Here is a 20,697-nt window from a genome sequence, read left to right as displayed (position 1 = left end):
TAGGGAAAGTTCTCACTCTGCATTATAAAAAGGACAGCCAGATATCAACTATTACAGAATTGAAATAAGATGGAACATTTTTAACAAATTGTTTAAACTATTTTCCTAAAGAGACTTCCTCCACTGCCAGATTTTGAATAGCTTCCTGGTCAGTCACCCGGAAGAATTCTTCACAAAATTGATGAACTGCTTGCATTTTAATATCTTCTACAGAACTAGGTCCTTTTCATGTTTTAGGAGTTTTTTCCTGTTTTCTGAAAGATTCTTGTCCTTTTGATCTTGGTGTTGATGGTTTTCAGTCTTTTCCATTCTGATTTGTCTTTTGTGCATTTTTGGCTGGAGTATCTCGTATAGATTTCCTCACTGGCACTTTTTCTTCAGTTTCCTCATCATCAAAACCATCATCATCGTCATTTTCATCATCATCATCTTCATCAGCAGCAAGTTGTACTTTTTTCTGTGGAATCTTTCTACCACCTCCTGGGGCAGATCGCTTTCCAGATAAACTTAAGAGTTTCACATCCTCCTCCTCTTCATCTTCTAACTCTGCATCTTCCTCCGCAGCTACTAAGTGCTGTCCACTAATATGCACTGGCCCTGAAGCACACTCCAACCGTAAGATCACTGGTGGTGTTATTTCAAGGCCCCCAGGGGAAACCATTGGCTGTACAGACATTTTCAAAGTTGCCAGTGTTGCTTTAATTGGACTGCCTTCATAATTCATTGCCTCTGCTTCAACAATATGCAATTTATCCTTTGCACCAGTTCCTGAACTGACTGTTCTTAAAGATAACTGGTGCTCATTTTCATCATTATCCACCTTAAAGTGATAATCTTTGTTGGCCTTTTGTTCACAACTGAAAAGATAGTTCTGGGGCCTCAGGGGGCTCATGTTCATGTCCATCAAATCTTCCATGGGGTGGTGGCATGCACTTAGGTGGGAGAGAAGGTGAACAGAGATAAACGACTACTGCCCCAGAGAACAGCCACGCAGGACGGGAATCACGCCAGGGTATGTGTCTTCGTATTTAAAGTGGGTTTCTTTTCAACAAAATCTAGCTGGTCTTATTTTTTGATCTGATCCACTCTGACAATCTGTCTTTTAATTACCATATTTAGGACATAGATATTTAAAGTGATTATGAATATAGTTGAGTTAATATCTATTATATTTGTCATTGTTCTGTATTTGTTGCCCCGTTTCTGTTTTTCTGCTTCAATCTTTTTTCACCATTTGTGGTTTTAATTAAGCATTTCATATGATTCCACTTTCCTTTCTTAGCATATTAATGTTATTTGTGTGTGTGTGTGTGTGTGTGTGTGTGTGTGTGTGTTTGTTTTTTAGTGGTTGCCCTAGAGTTTGCATTATACATTTACAACTAATCCAATTTGACTCTCAAATAACACTATACTTCTTTGTGGGTAGTGCAAGTTCCTAATAATAACAAAATATTCCTAATTTCTACCCTCCCTTATATCATTGCTGTTATTCATTTCACTTATATATGTTATACATTAATAGTATAATTGAATATATTACTAGTTATTATTTTGAATGAATTATTTGTTTGTTCACAAGTAAAATCAAATAAGAATAAGAAAAGTAGAAGTTTTTATTTTACTTTTACTTATTTCTTTTCCAGGACTTTTCCTTTCTTTATGTAGATCTAAGATTTTGACCTATATCATTTTTCTTCTCTTTAAAGAACTTATTTTAACATTTCTTGCAAGTCAGTTCTGTGGGCAAAAATTACCTCAAATTGTGTTTATAAAAGTTTTTATTTTTTCTTCACCTTTTTTTTGCTTGCATTTTTTATTGTGGTAAAAAACACATAATAAATTTACAATCTTAGCCATTTTTAAGTGTACAGTTCAATAGTGTTAAGTATATTTACATTATCGTGCAACCGATCTCTAGAATTTTTTCATCGTTTAACACTTAATAAGGACTTTGTACCCACTAAACACTAACTCAGTTCCCTCATTCTCCTCTCTCCAGCCCTTGCTAACCACATTTTTGCTGTTTCTTCTCTACAATTTGACTACTTTAGATACTTCATATGAGTGGACTCATACAGTATTTGTTCTTTTGCAACTGGCATGTTTTACTTAGCATAATGCCCTAATGGTTCACCTGTGTTGTGGCATATGACACAATATTCTTTTTTAAAAAAAAAAAATTTCATAATACTCCATTTTATGGATATACCATTTTTCCTTTTCCTTTCCTTTTCCATTCATTGTCAATAGACATTTGGATTGTTTCCACTCTACCCCTTGTCTACTATAAATAATGCTTTTGTGAACATGGGTGAAAATTTATCTTTAAGATCCTGCTTTGAATTCTTTTTGGATATATATCCAGAAGTGGGATTGCTGAATCATATTCTAATTGTATTTTGAATTTTAGAAGTATCTCCTTACTGCTTGCTCTCTGTACTACCTGCACCATTTTACATTCCCATCACCAGTGCACAAGGGCTCTCCACATGCTCGACACTTACATTCTGCTCTTTTGATAGTGGCCATTCTAGTGAGTATGAGTTGATGTCTCATTGTTTTAATTTGCATTTCCATGATGATTAGTGATGATAAGCATCTTTTCAAGTATTTATTGGCTATTCGTATATCTTCTTTGGAGAATTTTCTATTCAAGTCATTTTCTCATTTTTAAATTAGGTTTTTGTTTTGCATTTTTTACTGTTGAGTTGTAGAAGTTCTTTATATAGTCTGGATATTAACCCCAAATCAGATACATGAGTTGCAGTTATTTTTGCCCAGTTTGTAAGTTGCCCTTTCACTCTGTCGATCATGTCTGTTTATGCACAAAAGTTTCTCGTAGTCCCATTTGTCTATTTTTTTTTCTTTTGTTGCCTGTGCTTATGGTGTCACTTCCAAGACATAATTCTCAAATCCAGTATCCTGAAGTTTTTCCCCTATACCCTATAGTTTTTTCTAGGAGTTTCATAGTTTTAGGCCTTATATTTAGGTCTTTAATCCCTTTTGAGTTAATTTTATGTAAGGTGTAGGTTAAGGTCCAACTTATTTTATTTATTTATCTATTTATTTAGGCATGTGGATATCCCAGTTTTCCCAGTACCATTTGTTAAGGAGACTGTCCTTTATTCACTGTGTCATCTTGGCATCCTTGTCAAAAGTCATTTGGCCATATATACAAGGGTTTATTCCTAGGCTGTAAATTATGTTACATTGGTGTATATATCTAGTACCATATCATCTTAATTACAGTTGCTGTGTAGGATGTTTTGAAATCAGGGAGTATGAGTTTTCCAATTTTGTTCTTTTTCAAGATTGTTTTGGCTATTTATAGTCCCTTGAGAATTTTAGGATGCTTTTTTTCTGTTTCTGCAAAAAAATGTCATCAGTATTTTGATAAGGATTACATTGAATCTGTAGATCACTGTGGGTAGCATGGATAGTTTGACAATGTTAAGTCTTTTAATCTATGAGCCTGGAATATCTTTCTGTTTATTTCTGTCTTCTTTGATTTTCTTGTGGCAGTGTTCAGTTTGTAGTGTGGAAACCTTTTACCTTCTTAGTTGAGCTTATTCCTAAGTATTTTATCCTTTTTGTTGCGATAGTAAGTGGAATTGTTTTCTTAATTTCCTTTTTTTTTTTTTTTTTTTTTACAAGTCCTTTGGTTGAGGGATAATTTCCTTTGTGAATTGATTGTTAGTGTTTAGAAATGCAATTTTTGAATTTTGCTTTTGCATCCTGTAACTTTGCTGAATTTACTGATTTTAACAGTTTTTATGGAACATGTCATCTGTGAAGGGAATTAATTTTACTAATTTTCCAATCTGTATGTTTTCTATTTCATTTTCTTGTCTAATTGCTCTGGATAGACCTCCTAGTATTGTGTTGAATAGCAGTGGTGAGTGTGGGCATCCTTGCCTTATTCCTGCTCTTAGAGGGAAAGTTTCAGTCTTCTTTTGTTGACTATGATGTTAAATGTAGCCATCTCATATATGACTTTTATTATGCTGGGGTAGTTTTTTTCTATTCCTAGTTTATTGAGTGTTTGTATCATGAGATTGTTGAATTTTGTCTGCATCAATTCAAATGATCATCTGGTTTTGTCCTTCATCTTGTTAATGTGGTGTATTAAATAGGATTATTTTCATATGTTAAACCTTCCTTTCATTCCACGAATAAGTCCCACTGGTCATGGTGTATAATCCTTCTAATGTACTGTTGAATTCAGCTGACTAGTATTTTGTTGAGGATTTTCACGTCAGTATATTTAAGGGATATTTGCCTGCAGTTTTCTTTTCTTGTGTCTCTCATGTTGGTGTTAAGGTAATTCTGACCTCATAGAATGAGTTTGGAAGTGCAATTGTTTCAAAGAGTTTCTGTTTTGATTCTTTCAAAGAGTTTGAGAAGGATTAGTGTTAGTTCTTATATAAATATTTGATGGACTTCTCCAATGAATCTATCTGGTCCTGGCCTTTTTTTGTTGGGAGGTTTTTAATTACTGTTTCAATTCTTTACTAGTTATAGGTATGTTCACATAGATTTCTTATTTCTTCATGATTCAGTATTGGTTGGCTTCATGTTTCTAGGAATTTACCCATTTCTTCTAGATTATCTGGTTTCATTGTAATTTAATAGTAGCCTCATATTTCTTTTTATTTCTGTAACATCAGTTGAATGTCTTCTCTTTTGTAATTTTAGCTATTTCAATCTCCTCTCCATTTTAGTTATTGCAGCTAAGGATTTGCTAATTTTGTTTATCTTCTCAGAATACCAACTGTTGGTTTTGTTGTATTTTTTCTATATTTTTTCCTATTTGTTTCATTTATCTCCGCTCTAAGCTAGTTGTGAATTTAGCTTATTTTTCTTTATTCCTTTAAGTGTAAGGTTAAGTTGTTGATTTGAAGTCTTTCTTCCTTTTTAATAAAACTTTCCTCTTAATACTGTTTTTGTTCCATTCCATCAGTTTTGGTATGCTGTGTTTTCATTTTCATTTATCTCCAGATATTTTCTAAATTCCCTTGTGATTTCCTGTTTGACCCATTGGTTGTTTAAAACTGCATTGTTTAATTCTCATACATTTGTGAATTTGCCTGTTTTTTTTGTTTTTGTTTTTTAGGATTTTTTGGCTATTGATTTGTAGTTTCATTGTGCTGAGGATGGAGAATTTATTTGTATGACTTCAATCTTCTTACATTTAAGGCTTTTTTTGTGGTCTAACATGTAGTCTCTCTTGGAGAATATTACATGTGCACTTGAGAAGAATGTGTATCCCCTGTTGTTGGGTGGAGTGTTCTGTTTATGTTTGTTAGTTCCAATTGGTCTAAAGAGTTATTCAAGTCATCTGTGTCTTCTGTTTGATCTTCTGTCTGGTTGTTCTATTCTTACTAAAAGTGGGGTAATTGAAGTCGCCTGTTAGTATTGTGTTGCTGCTCATTTCTTCCTTCAGTTTTTTTTTTTTTAAGGTGGAGTTTCGCTCTTTTGCCCAAGCTGGAGTGAAGTGGTGCAATCTTGGCTCACTGAAACCTCCTCCCCCTGGGTTTAAGCGATTCTTCTGCCTCACAGTCTCCTGAGTAGCTGGGATTATAGGCACCTGCCACTACACCTAACTAATTTTTTATATTTTTAATAGAGATGGGGTTTCACTGTGTTGGCCAGACTGGTCTCCTGACCTCTGGTGATCCACCTGCCTCGGCCTCCCAAAGTGCTGGAATTACAGGTGTGAGCCACCGCACCTGGCCATCTTCCTTCAGTTCTGTCAGTGTTGCTTCACATATCTGACTGCTTTGATGTTAGATGTGTATATATTTATTGTTATATCTTTTTGGTGAATTTACCATTGTATCATTATATAATGTCCCCCTTTTCCTCTTATGATAGTTTTTTTCCCTTAAAGTCTATTCTGTTTGATATATGTATGGCTGCTCCTGCTCTCCAGTTTCTCATTTGCATAGAATATCTTTTCCACCTTTTCACTTTTAGCCCATGTGTATTTTTTGTTTATTTTTTTGAGAAGGAGTCTCGCTCTGTCGCCCCTGGCAGGAGCACAGTGGCATGGTCTCGGCTCAACTGCAACCTCCACCTCCTCAGTTCAAGCAGTTCTCTTGCCTCAGCCTCCTGAGCAGCTGGGATTACAGGTGCATGCCACCATGTCCAGCTAATTTTTTGTATTTTTAGTAGAGACGGGGCTTCACTATGCTGGCCAGGCTGGTCTCGAACTCCTAACCTCATGACCCGCCAGCCTTGGTCTCCCAAAGTGCTGGGATTACAGGTGTGAGCCACCAGTGCCTGGCTCCCATGTGTTTTTAGATATAAAGTCATTTTCTTGTAGGCACCTTATCGTTGGATCTCATATTTTTTAGCCATTCAATGTCTTGGTATGTTTGATCTTTTTACATTTAAAATAATTACTGACAGGAAAGGACTTAGTATTACTTTGGTGTATTTAATCCTTTTATGTTTAAAAGTATTATGTTTATGTTTAAAGCAATTACTGATAGGAAAGGACTTAGTATTACTTTTGTTCTTGTTTTTTGTCTGTCTTACAGCTTTGTCTTTCCTCTCTGTTTTTTGTTGATTTTTTCTAGTGACATTGATTCCCTATTTCCTTTTGTATATATTCTACAGATATTTTCCTGTTTACCCTTGCAATTCCATAAAACATCTTAAAAGTTCTAACGATCTATTTTAAACTTTTTAAATATTTCAAACTGATAAATTAACTTCAATCATGTATAAAAACCATGCTCCTTTACCTGTCTCTCTGCCTCCCGTTTTATGTTATTGATGACTCACATTGCATGTTTTTACATTGCTTATTTAATATAGATTATTACTTTTTATGCTTTTAGAAAAATTCTGGGCCAGATGCAGTGACCCATGGCTGTAATCATAGCACTTTGGGAGGCCAAGGTGGGCGGATCACTTGAGTTCAGGAGTTTGAGACCAGCCTGAGCAACATGGCAAAACCCCATCTCTACAAAAAGCACAAAAATTAGCCAGGCATGGTAGGTGAGTGCCTGTGGTCCCAGCTACTTTGGGGACTGAGGCAAGAGGATGACTTGAGCCTGGGAGGCGAAGGTTGCTGAGAGTTGAGCTCATGCCACTGCACTCCAGCCTGGGTGACAGAGCCAGACCTTGTGTAGAAAAAAAAAAAAATTCTATACCAGATTTATAAGTGATTTACTCACCTACATTACAATACAGGATTCTATATTTTTCTGTATATTTACCTGGGACTTACATTTTTATTAATGTATGGTTTTATGTTCCTGTTTATCAGCTTTTCACTTACTTGTAGGTGCTCTTTTAGAATTTCCTATGAATAAGTCTAATGGTGATAAACTCTCTCAATTTGTATCTGAGAAAGTCTTAATTTCTGTTTTTGTTTGTTTCGAAAGGGCACTTTTGCTAAACATAGCATTCTTGATTGGCACCGCTTTTCTTTTGAATACATCATCCGACTCCTAGCCTGCAGGATTTCTGCTAAGTCTGCTGAGAATCTAGTGTGAGCTCCTTTATATGTACTGAGTTGCTTTTTGTTTGTTTGTTTGCTGCTTTCAAGATCTCTGTCACTAGACAGTTTAATTATGATATGATATGTCTCAGTGTAGATCCCTTAGATCCCTTTAGATTTATTGTGGTTGGATTTATCTGAGATTCTTGAATTCGTATATCCATTTCTCTCAGATTTGGGAAATTTCCAACCATTATTTCTTCAAATAGGTCCTCTACCCTTTTCTTTCTTCTCTTTCTGAGGTTCCCATAATGCATGTTTTCTTCTATTTGATGCTATCCCAGAAGTCCCTCAGATTCTCTTCATTTTCCTTCATTCTTTTTTTCTTTTTTGTTCCTCTTCATTTCTTTTTCTTCTTTTTTGGGGGGGTTTATCCTGCTTGATGTTCTCTGAACTTCCTGGATCTGTGGTGGGATCTGAAACCAATTTCAGGAAATCCCCAGTCATTGTTACTTTATTTATTGCTTCTGTTATTTTCTCTTTTAATTTTCTTGATGTTTCCATTATGCATATGCTACATTTTCTGTAGTTGTTCCACATTCTTGAATATTATTCCATTTTTTCCATCTTTTTTCTCTTTGCTTTTTAAGTTTCTACTGACATGTCCTTAAGCTCAAAGATACTTTCCTCAGGATGTGTCCAGTATACTAATGAGCTAATCAAATGCATTCTTCTTTTTTGTGTTTTTTGATCTCTAGCACTTCTTTTTAATTCTTTCTCAGAATCTCCATCTCTTTGCCTATATTATCCAGCCATTGTTGCATGTTGCCTAATTTTTCCACTAGCACCCTTAGGATATTAACGGTCGTTGTTTTAAATTCCTGATCTGATAATTCCAACATTCCTGCCATATGTGAGTCTGTTTGTGATGCCTGCTCTGTCTCTTCAAGCTGTGTTTTTGCCTTTTAGTATGCTTTGTAATTTTTTGTTGAAAGCTGGACATGATGTACTGGTTGAAAAGAATTGCAGTAAATAGACCATTAGTCATGTAGTAGTGAGGCACAGGGGAAGGGGAAGCATTCTATAATTTTATGATTATATCTGAAGCTTTTTTTACAATTAGGACAGAATGAAGCTGTCATTCTGGTACCCAGGCTAGAATGCAGTGGCATAATCTTGACTTACTGCAGCCTCCACCTCCTGAGTTCAAGCCATCCTCCTGCCTCAGCCTCCCAGATAGGTGGGACTACTGGCATATACCACCATGCTCAGCTAATTTTTCTTTTTTTTTTTGGTAGAAATGGAGTCTCTCTATGTTGCCCAGGCTGGTCTTAAACATCTGGAACCAAGCACTCCTCCCACCCCAGCCTCCCAAGTGCTGGGATTACAGATGTGAGCCACCACACTTGGCCTGTCTCAGTCTTTAAGTAAGCCTGTGGCCCTAGGGTCTGAACTTCACAAGTGCCCCTCACTTCTTTTCCCAGATGGCTGGAGGGAGGTATCTTCTGTTCCACGTACGTTAGAGCTGACTGGCGTTGGGCATTTTTGCCCTTTCCCCATGTCAGTTAGATTCAAAACTATAGTAGATTATGATCTGGTAAAATAGTTTTCCTTGGGGGAAGGCCTTGTTTAGAACATAATGCTTCTCCCGACCACCCCTAATACCTGAGGGGATTTTTCCTGGTAGAGCTCCAGGAGGTAAAACTCACAAAAGCATTGGGTCCCCTGGAAGTTTTTTAACTCTCAGACTTGTCCACACTGAGTCTCGGGCAATTTGTTTATTACAGTTCAGGCTTTGCTACCAATACTGGTTCTTGTAGTGGTTTTCTACTCAGGGTTTCTGTTAAGTTGTGACTCTATATCTGCTGTCTGTCAGAAAAGGGAATGCTTCTCAGCTCTTCTAAAGGAATACTTTTCAGAAGGCCCACAAAGCAGTGAACTGAGGATGCAAGTTGGGTGAGGAATTACTACCATGGCTATGGTTCCTAAGAAATCAGTGCATTCATGAGTTATTTGAAAAGGAACTGTTTTATTACCTCATGTCCAGAGATAAAGATCCTAAAGTCTGTACTGTAATAGCTTTGACTGAAGGAGACTGAGAGTTGGTGTTAATAGGTTGATTTGTATCACGGCACTCTTTTATCATTTGCCTGTAGCTGTAACTGCTTAGGAGAACCATGCTTCAGTCCACCCCTGCCTCTTTCCACTGAAGTGGGTGTTGTTTGTACCATATGGGTTATTTGGGATTAAGTTGGTTTGGGATGGGCATTGCACCAAATTAAAATTTGATAATTTCACATTTTAGGTCTTATAAGCATGTAACACATACTATCATGTAGTATGAAAGCAAACTGTGTACTTTGCATACATAAATTCAGTTAGTTTTCAGAGTAGCCTAATTAGGAAAGTACTGTCATGTCTGTTTTATGGATAAGGAATATGAGACTTAGAAAGGTCAAGTAAATTGCCTGAGGATATGCAAGCAGCTAAAGGTAAGTGGCAGGGCTGCAATTCAACCTCCTGACTCCAAACACTAGTAAATACTACCCTACTCTTTTCAGTCACTACCACTTCATGGCTTTCATTCTTCTCATTCTCCTTCTCTTGTCATTCCCTCCACCCCACCCCTACTTTTCCTTCTCCTCTTTAACTCACTATGTCAAAGAGAAAAGGAAATACCATTTTTGAGACAAACTGATTTGCTGGAAGTTCAAGTCTACTAGCAGTATATAGTACTCATTTCATCATATTCTACATTAACAAGGTAAAATATCCATTTATATTTCTGCTTTTGTAAATTGGCATGCCCTTTATTCACATTTCAGTTAGGATCATACTATTTTATTATTGATTTGTATGCACTATTTAGAAGGAAATTTTACGTATGACTTCCTGTAGTCACCTTTTACACTGAGGGCTGCAACAAATATTAGACTAATCAACAAGCAGAAGTCATCTAGAAGCAATTCAGCTTTATGCAAAAATAATGTAGGCCCAGTGCCCCAAGTGTAACTGAGACGGACAGATTTTTTGTTTAATTTCCTTTATATGTAGGGAGAAAAAACAAATTTTAGATTAGAATGTACATAAATTTCAGTTTGTTGAAGTTGGCTCTGGAAGGGTGTTGTACACCCTCATTTCCTAGTGGCCTGGAAAAGAATAATAAAAGAAGAATAATGAACCTTCTGTACTTAGTATAAGGAAATGCCTTTTGTGTGTGTGTGTGTGTGTGTGTGACGGAGTTTCACTCTCGTCACCCAGGATGGCGTGCAATGGTGCGATATCGGCTCATCACAACCTCTGCCTCCAGGGTTCAAGCGATTCTCATGCCTCAGCTTCCCAAGTAGCTAGGATTACAGGCTTGCGTTACCACGCCCAGCTGATTTTGTATTTTTAGTAGAGACAGAGTTTCTCCATGTCGATCAGGCTGTTCTCAAACTCCCGACCTCAGGTGATCCACCTGCCTTGACCTCCCAAAGTGCTAGGATTACAGACATGAGCCACCGTGCCTGGCCTAGGAAATGCTTTTTAAGTACTTAAGGTCTGGCACAATATTTACCATTCCAAAACTCCCATTAACTTTGGTTTTTCTCCTCAGGATGATAAATCTGTATTCAGAAAGGCTTTGGGTACCGTTGTAGTTTATCTGCATAGATAATATCAACCAAGTTAGAACCAATAAAGAGTAATATAGAATGACTATTTAAAATACTACAGGGAAAAGTTGGGTTTTTTTTTTTTTTTTTTTTTTTTTTTTTGATACGGAATCTTGCTCTGTCGCCCAGGCTGGAGTGCAGTGGCCGGATCTCAGCTCACTGCAAGCTCCGCCTCCCGGGTTCACGCCATTCTCCTGTCTCAGCCTCCCGAGTAGCTGGGACTACAGGTGCCCGCCTCATCGCCCGGCTAGTTTTTTGTATTTTTTAGTAGAGACAGGGTTTCACCGTATTAGCCAGGATGGTCTCGATCTCCTGACCTCATGATCCGCCCGTCTCGGCCTCCCAAAGTGCTGGGATTACAGGCTTGAGCCACCGCGCCCGGCCAGTTTTTTTTTTTTTTTTTTAAAGCTAGAGTACCCGAAGTGAAATTTGGCCAAAGCGGATATCAATTCCTAGACTTAGGTTTTAACTTAAATGGATTTATTTATGGCCTCTAAGACAATCATTTTATTCTTACTGTATTCATGAAATAATTCACTAACACATTTCCCCCAAAGAGTTGCTAATGCAATGCTCTTTCGCTCAGTGGAGTCATCTGATTGTTTTAGCGTATGCATTATCATCTCACCATCAGAATATATAAGAAATGTTTGACCTTTAATTAAAGTTGCAGAATATAGCTGCTATTGTGTAGCATTCTAGAAATGTTTATAAAAATATGAAACCATGGGAGATGGGAATAAAAAATGGTCTTCATCCCTTCTTTGTGTTAAATATCTGAAGAAAAAAATGTTCTGGCTTATGAATTGGAAACATTTTCATCCCTAGTAAACACGTAGCTGCTTAAGTGTATTTCTTAACACCGTGAATCAAAGGGGAATGTTTAAATGTGACCAGAAATTCTTAACAGCTAAGACTGTGCAGAGGCTTTAGAGCCCAACAGACCTGGGCTGGAATACTGGATCCCCCATTTATTGGCTGTGTGACCTTGTGCAAGTTTCTTAACCTTGCCAAACACCCATTCATGTGTAAATGTAACTAATAGTACCTACTTCACAAGGTGTGTGGTTGGGAGGGATTTAAATCAGTTTATGAAAAATGCCTACAATAGTGCTTGGCACATAGAACTCAACAAGTAGTAGCAATTATTATTACAAAAGCGAAACAACCTCTTAAATAAAAATAAAATATTAGTGTCATCAAAATTCAGTCATTAACATATTTTATGATTAAAAAGAAGACTGCCAAAATCATGAAGCAGTTGGAAAATAAAAACATTACACTTGAAATTTCAGTAACAGTAACTTTGAGCTAGTTGTATTTTTGTTTTAGAATTTTTTGGTTATCATGAGATTTGACATCTTAAGTAAAAGATCTACTTGTTATACCATATTCTGGTGTGCTCTAGTGGTTTTGACAGGTATACACATAGATGTTAGAAAAAAAAACCCTTTGGTTGCAATTTTCTCCTTATTGCATCTAATTGAAAACATAGAGCAAAGTGTAGAACACATCTGTGGGTACTTTTCATACCCGTCATAGTACCACAGAAGCCATGGAAGCCTTTAAGAGAACTTCTATAGGCTTAGAATGTAGTGAAAATGTTCGGGGACTCCATAACATTTGTATTACCATAAAATCCCCACCCTTACCCTTACTCCTTCCCCACCCACCTGCAAAAAAAAACAAGAAAGAAAAAAGAAACTATTCTAGTAATCAGCTGCTTCATTGTGCTAAAAAGTATTTCTGTTGTGGAAATATTTGGCAATGAACCAAAAAGAATTTGGCATTTGGAAATATCTTCCATTGGCATAGCTTGTAATACAATTCACAGAAACTTTTAAAAACAACTTGAATATAATATCTGTAAACTTTCATATTTACCATACTTTGGGGACAGGATCTTAAATCTTCCTATCTTATTCATCTTCACTTTTGAAGTTCTTTCAGAAATGTTCATGCTGATTCATAGTTAAATGATTTAAGTATTAACTTACCCATTTCTAGCACATATAATAAATAGCCTTTTAGTTGTTTTCTTGCTTCTGAAGCAGCCAGCATCCTTACAAATTTTTTCATTACTCATTGTCCTAAAAAATTGCTCTTCAAGCAAAATGTGGTTTCCTGTATTTCCTGTGTCATTCAATTAATGTATTTCTCCAAGTCTAACCATAAGAACTAGATACTACACACAGTTTCCTAACAGATGGAAAATCCTTGTTTTCACTTAACATCCCTCTACTAAGCAGCTCTCCGGGAGCTGTCTCCCTTGTCCCATTAGTATGTTAAAGCAGCCAGATCCCTGAAACATAAATGATAAAAGTGGATTTCATATCTGACATTTTTTTTTTTAAGATTTATTTTTTCTTTATTTATTTATTTTTTTTTGAGACGGAGTCTCGCTCTGTCACCCAGGCTGGAGTGCTGTGGCCGGATCTCAGCTCACTGCAAGCTCTGCCTCCCGGGTTCACGCCATTCTCCTGCCTGCGCCTTCCAGGGTTCACGCCATTCTCCTGCCTCAGCCTCCCGGGTAGCTGGGACTACAGGCGCCGCCACCTCGCCCGCCTAGTTTTTTGTAGTTTTTAGTAGAGACGGGGTTTCACCGGGTTAGCCAGGATGGTCTCGGCCTCCCAAAGTGCTGGGATTACAAGCTTGAGCCACCGCACCCGGCCCATATCTGACATTTTAAGTTACCAGGTATTTTTCCTTTATGGCTTAATCATTGAAATTTGTGAAGATAATATGTACAGGAGGGGAAAGATTTTTATTTCAGAGACTGGAAGAAAGCAACACAGCATTTTAGTAGATTGCATAAAAATGGAGCAATAGTTAATTTTTATAATTTTTTACTTTAGCTATTAAAGACTTCTTTTTTTATAACTACATTTTAACAGCTTTTAATCTAACCGTAATAATAAATACTAGTTCCTTTGCCCAGGGTTTGGAAATAATCAGAAAGAGTTCTCAGGCAAATTTGGCTTTTAAAATATTTCGTCCTGTTGTATTTTGTTGATTTCTTGAGAACTGGTATAGGGAAAAGAAGAGTAAAAAATAAGATTCATTTATTTTTTATTTGCTAGGAAAAAAGCTGCTATTCATACCAAACACACGCTTGGACTACAGGGCAATTAAAAAGATATCAATACTAAGAAAAAAAAGCTGCTATTGTTTTCTTCACTGGCAGAAGCAGCGTGTAAGTGGCAACTCATGGTTCTAATGATGCATCATCCCTAGGCAGATTATTTATAATACATATGTAAAGTCAGTATCACTAGTGACATCTATATGTATTTAACCCTGAATCTTCAATCTCTTTTACCTTTTATTTTGAGGAAACCTATTCTTGGTTTACTTGATACCTGGACTAGTTTGGTATAGAATTGAACAATTCTACATCAATTTGGCTCCACTATGACTATTTTAACTAGCTCACTTTTAAGCCTTGTTTAGAAATGGTAATTTCTCTTTCTAAATTTAATTTTATGTCCAAATGTTTTTGGCCAAATTCAGGTCCCCATCTAACTTACTTTCGTATTTATTCAAAGACTGAAAGAAGGCCACAAGGATGCAGCATGAATGAAGGGTGAACTGGTATGAGATGAGACAGGATGGCGGGGTAGGGGGATCAGAGCATATATAGCTATATGAAGGCCATAATAAGGAGGTCAAATTTTATTCTCAGGGAAGCCATTTAAATTAGAATGATGATGTGATATTTCATTTTTAAAAGATCACTCTAGCTGCTGAAAACTACATGGGGCAGGAATAGATGGGAGACCAGAAAGGAGGCTCTTAGCATAATCTAGAAGATTAGACCAGAGTAATTAAGGCAATGGAGAGAAGGGGAAAGATTCAGGATATGTTTTGCAGATAAAAGGTTCCAGGATCTGGTGACAGATTGTATGAAGGCTCTAAGGAAAAGCAGCATCAAAGATATGCCTAGGCCTGATATTCAGTTCATGCCACTGCCTTGGCTGCCTAGGTCTTTGTGTTGAGTCTTGTTATGAAGGGCCAGTGCTTTTCTGTATCTGATGAGCCAAAGTTTTGGCCTTGAAATGGGGAAAAATCATGGATGAACAAGTTTAGAGAGGAGACATTCTAAGTTCTGTCTGGCTACATGTTTTAACATTCCCAGACTGATGAGATTTACTTTAAAAGCACCTTCATGAAAATTTTCTGAAACTATTCTACAGCAGTGCCAAAAACATTCCAGACAAAAGTAGTCCTCTATTGTTTCATATAACAGACATGAATCTGATTTCTTCCACAACTTTTGACATCTTATCCAATAGTGAATTAGCAAAGTTTTGTTAGCCTGCAGGGGTTTCTATGAGGGTTTCTCACCTCAGCACCACTGACATTTAGATGGGATACTTTGGTTTAGGGGGCTGTTCAGTACATTATAGGATGTTTAGCACCATCCCTGGTCCACAAGATGCTAGCCGCAACTCTCAGTTATGAAAGCCAAAAATGTCTCCAGATAACACCACATGTCCTTGGGAAGCAAAATCATCCCCAGTTTAGAACCAAACTGAGCAACAGAATTTTCTAGCATGGTGCTAATAGTAACAAAACTAACACTTATTAAGCACTTGTTATAGCCCTTTTATCTTATACTACCAGAGCCAGTAGGTAATGTTTAAAATCTTATAAATCATAAAAATAGATAAATGCCTTTAATTTCTATTTTAAATGTAATTATAAATCCAATCAACAATTGATGTTGGACCACAGCCTTTTGAGTATGAATCCACTGGCTGGATTTCCAAATTGCCATGGTACATGAAGCATTTTCTACCATTTTTAGTTTCAAGTATTTTTAAATGGGGTAAAACTGGATTCTGCTTTCATCCTTGCTTTTTACATTTGTCCAGTCTTTTAGTTTTCTTACCCATACCCAGTTTAACTGCTTTTTGGCTGGGCATGGGCTGAGGGGAACAACTAGCTTTTTTTTTTTTAAGTGTTTCTAATGCATTCAACCTAGCTTTCAAATAAAACCAGAAGTCTTTTACACTCACACTTTATTGACTGCTGAATATTTAACTAAATTACATAATTACCCTAAGTAAAACAAACAGATTCAATGACCACTGCCACTAGCCTTTTGTAAGCATGCAGCTGATCATCTGGTGGGACAAAAGCATAAGGTTGGTTAGAGAATAGCCTCCTAGCCACAGTCTTCTACCATGTGATAAGCAAGTATGCCTATCAGCTAGTTTCACTAGGTAAAAACTGGTTAAGAGTTACTGTATGTGTGAAACACCATGTAAATTACTCTACCTGCATTATCTCTTTTAATCTTCACAACAACCCTAATACATAATTATGTTAATATTTGTGTTTTGCCTTTGAGAAAACTGAAATATAAAGATAAGTGTTTTACAGAAGGTTACATAGCTAATAAATAAAAGGACCAGGATGGGAACCCCAGGCATTCTAATAGGTGCTTTACCATTTCATCACAAGTCCAAGGCCATAAAGGTTAATTTTCTACAGAGCACTAAGCTCCAGTTTGGTCCATGATCACAAACTGTACCTTGGAATCTTGACCTGTCATCTTCAAAGTAAGTGCTATGGCAATAAAACATGGGATATTAATATAAATCTACTACTTGGAACAATTCAAAGGATTGATAAGAAAGCTCAGTGACTCCAAAGCATCAAGTTCATACATTTAAAGACAAATTTAACCCAGACAAATATACCTGTACTAGTTTCCTATTTCTTTGATAACAAATCATCACAAGCTTAGTGCCCTAAAACAACAAAAATATATTATCTATAGCTTAGAAGTTTGACACAGGTCTCACGGGGCCAAAACCAAGGTGTCAGCAGGACTGTGTTCCTTCTGGAGCTTCCAGGGAAGAATCCATTTTCTTACCTTTTGTAGCTTCTGGAGGGCACTCACATTCCTTGTGACCCTTCTTCCCCTATCTTCAAAGCCAGTAGTTGCATCTCCCTGACCATTCATCTGTAGCCACATCGCCCCGACTCTGAACTTTCCTGCCTCCTTCTTCCCCTTTTCAAAACCCTTGTGATCACATTGAGCTCACATGGATAATACAGGCTGATCTCCCTACCTCAATAAAATGAGCCTTGGAGCCTTGGCACAGCTTTGAGTCACAGTCAGTTCCTGTTCAGCTACATTAACTGTTTTGTTTTTAATAGGCATTTTCACAAGGTGATGTGATTCAAAGTTTTATTTGTATGAGAAATCAGTCATGATTGAATTGCATAACTGTCCCCAAAGTCCATGTAAATGGATCTATGTAATTATAAATAAAAATAATAATTACAGATATATCAGAGGTCCTTTAGTCTTGTAATAGTTGAGTCTAGTAAGTCTCACCAAATTCCACACACAAGGTTCTAACGTATGTACACATGCATTTGTTACAGAATGTAATTTAAATACTATAGTAACCAAATTCAAGGTAATGGACAAAAATTAATAATTTTCATTAAAGCTTTCTATTTTGGGCTCCTCCTGAATGTGCTGTTTTAAATGACTAGGACATTAAAGTGATTGTTTCAGAAGAACTATCAGCACCTTTTTTATGTGTCATGTTCATCCAGACTATCCATCCAGATAATGGTTTTATTTCTGATATGTCTTCCAAGGTTGTTACCCCTCCATGTGGGATAGGCAATGAATTTAACTGTCTTTTGTTCCCTAAAAGTTTTATAAGTTTTTATCCAACATATGCATGTAGTGGAAAAAAACTCACAAAAGTGCTTTCAAGCACTCACAGTGGTGTCTAAGCCACTATTAACTGAAAAAGCTGCTGTATTTAAAAAACTGCTAGCTCCTTTAAAGACTTAGAAAACGACACTGAAACTCCAAAAAGAGCTATGAATTAATACATTGCTATGATTATAAAACAGATAAATTCTACAGTAAGACAATTAAAATGGCAATATTAATAGTATACCCTTTATTGAATACCTACGTGTCTGGCCCTTTGGTCGTATCATCTCATTTCATCCTTATAACCTGTAAGGTAAGTTCATCTTTTTACTGATAAAGAACTGGATGGCAAAGGCGAAGCAACTCGCCAAGCCCCACAGAACGTGGTAAGTGTTGGAGATTTGAAGCCCAGTGTGACTCATTTCGAATCTGTTTTTATTTGCTAATATAGTTAAACCTTTGAGTATGTTCTCATATTTCCATTTTTATTTAAGACTGAGTTTGAAAATTTTAGTAGTGAAATTTTTCTGGCATTAAATATTTCAAAACTAGCATTTGGTTAGGTAAAACACTGATGTAATTATGATTCTTATTAAAATATTTTGCAAAGATAATCAACTGTAAACAAATTTGTCATCCATTTTAAACTATCTAGTTTAGGTAAAATGTGAATTACTTAAATTGAAACTTCAGGTCCTACGACTTGGATAAGCAGATCCTTGAGTCTGATGCAAAAGGCATCATTCAAAGATAAATACATCAAAAGGCAATAACTGACTGAGGACTAACTTGAAAAGTTTGAAAGGCGAAAAAATAGTTCTCTACGTATTTTCTGTTTTCAGGAGATGAGTATGATGTATGTGCCATTTGTTTGGATGAGTATGAAGATGGAGACAAACTCAGAATCCTTCCCTGTTCCCATGGTATGAGTAATTACATACTGCTTTGAATTTACATATAGTAATTTATATTTAGGTTCCATATTCCAGGGGAAGAGATGGAAAATAGTTATTGGCACACCGTAAGCCAGGCCCTGTACTAGTTAGTGGTCTCATTCAAGGATGGAGGTGTATTTATAAAAATGTATAAACTTTCAGGCCGGTTACAGTGGCTCATGCCCGTAATCCCAGCACTTTGGGAGGCTGAGGCAGGCGGATCACGAGGTCAGGAGATCAAGACCATCCTGGCTATCAGTGAAACCCCGTCTCTACTAAAAATACAAAAAATTAGCTGGGCGTGGTGGCGGGCGCCTGTAGTCCCAGCTACTCGGGAGGCTGAGGCAGGAAAATGGCATGAACCTGGGAGGTGGAGCTTGCAGTGAATGGAGATCGCACCACTGCACTCCAGCCTGGGAGACAGAGCCAGACTCTGTCTCAAAAAAAAGAATTTATAAACTTTCTTCCCGTCCCTACATAATACATACAGAAAACTGAATATGGCAAGAGATTAAATATAAAAGTATCAACCACAGCATACTAATTAAAGATGTATATTTTGCTTCAACAGCTTATCACTGCAAGTGTGTAGACCCTTGGCTAACTAAAACCAAAAAAACCTGTCCAGTGTGCAAGCAAAAAGTTGTTCCTTCTCAAGGTGATTCAGACTCTGACACAGATAGTAGTCAAGAAGAAAATGAAGTGACAGAACATACCCCTTTACTTAGACCTTTAGCTTCTGTCAGTGCCCAGTCATTTGGGGCTTTGTCGGAATCCCGCTCACATCAGAACATGACAGAATCTTCAGACTATGAGGAAGATGACAATGAAGATACCGACAGTAGTGATGCAGAAAATGAAATTAATGAACATGATGTCGTGGTCCAGCTGCAGCCTAATGGTGAACGGGATTACAACATAGCAAATACTGTTTGACTTTCAGAAGATGGTTTATTTCCCTTTAAAATGTTTAGGTAATATGCTGTAATTTGATTTTTTGCTCCCTTCAAAGATTTCTGTAGAAATAACATTTTTAGTATTCTACAGTTTAATCAAATTACTGAAACAGGACTTTTGATCTGGTATTTATCTGCAAGAGTATACTTCATTCACTAATAATAGACTGGTGCTGTAACTCAAGCATCAATTCAGCTCTTCTTTTGGAATGAAAGTATAGCCAAAACATTAAAAAAAAAAATCCTCAGTATAGCTTGCAATTAAGACCTAGATCACAGTATTTAAATGTTTTGTGTTTTATACATGAGGTCAGTGCTGCAGCCACCTAGCATGAACTAACCCAGCTTCCACCTCCATAAAGTTACCTAGAGTTGTTGAGTTGGAATATGTTCTGGCATTTACCTGACCTGCCAATCATTAGGGAGAGGCAACAAGGTTAACTCAGCCTTTCCTCCTCCTGTCAGTACAAAGAAACTCAAAGCTGTATTTTCCCTTTCTGTTCCAAAGCAGTCTTATCCTGACAGGAGCGGTCTATACTAGTGCAGATTTCAACACTTTTTTTTTAACGTTTTAATTACTATAGTGTTATGTAGAGATCTGATTCAGCAGCTTATGTTTCTGAACTTTACTTATTAATTTTCAGTGTCCTTAAGGGTTTTGTGGTGTTATCAAAGCAAAAAGAAAATGCTGCATAAAAATACCAAACTTCAGCAACTGTTAATACTCAGATCATATACCTCTTAATAAACAGCATCTTATGCTAATTAGCCCTGCTAAACTATGTACAGAGGAAATTGTTCAAGTATTGGATTTGAAAGTAAGTGACTTATGTTTAACAGAACTAATGATGTATTGAAACACTGTATTATGAAAAGCTAAATTATATTATACATCATTGTAACTATGTAGAAAATGTAGACTAATCTATAATCAAAATGCTAAGGATTTTTATATGGCCTTGTATGAGGGGAGTTTGAATGTTAATAAACATGTTTTCCACTTTAAGATCCA

General features: G+C 36.7%; 2 protein-coding genes across 6 annotated transcripts in view; one reads left to right on the top strand and one right to left on the bottom strand.

Moving 5' to 3' along the window:
* Nucleotides 1-20,697, top strand: part of RNF13 (ring finger protein 13) — a 165,894-nt gene extending 145,197 nt beyond the window's left edge. For all 4 annotated transcript variants that reach the window (XM_010356844.2, XM_030928876.1, XM_030928867.1 and 1 more), the window contains exons 9-10: nt 18,637-18,717; nt 19,301-20,697. In XM_010356844.2, the coding sequence (XP_010355146.1) occupies nt 18,637-18,717; nt 19,301-19,665 (446 nt within the window). In that variant the 3' untranslated portion in view covers nt 19,666-20,697. The remainder of the gene's footprint in view (nt 1-18,636; nt 18,718-19,300) is intronic.
* On the bottom strand, nt 227-965 carry LOC104657102 (nucleophosmin-like). Of its 2 annotated transcripts, XM_030928887.1 has the most exons (2): nt 360-965; nt 227-275 (listed from the first exon to the last, which is right to left on the bottom strand). In XM_030928887.1, exons 1-2 carry the CDS (start codon nt 914-916, stop codon nt 227-229), a joined length of 606 nt encoding a protein of 201 aa, XP_030784747.1. In that variant the 5' UTR covers nt 917-965. The 2 variants fall into 2 exon arrangements, with proteins under 2 accessions (XP_030784747.1, XP_030784744.1); XM_030928884.1 differs by having other exon boundaries at nt 235-965.

The sequence above is a fragment of the Rhinopithecus roxellana genome, chromosome 1 (assembly GCF_007565055.1).
Source record: "Rhinopithecus roxellana isolate Shanxi Qingling chromosome 1, ASM756505v1, whole genome shotgun sequence".
Classification (NCBI taxonomy): domain Eukaryota; kingdom Metazoa; phylum Chordata; class Mammalia; order Primates; family Cercopithecidae; genus Rhinopithecus; species Rhinopithecus roxellana.
This window is presented reverse-complemented; position numbering and strand designations above follow the sequence as displayed.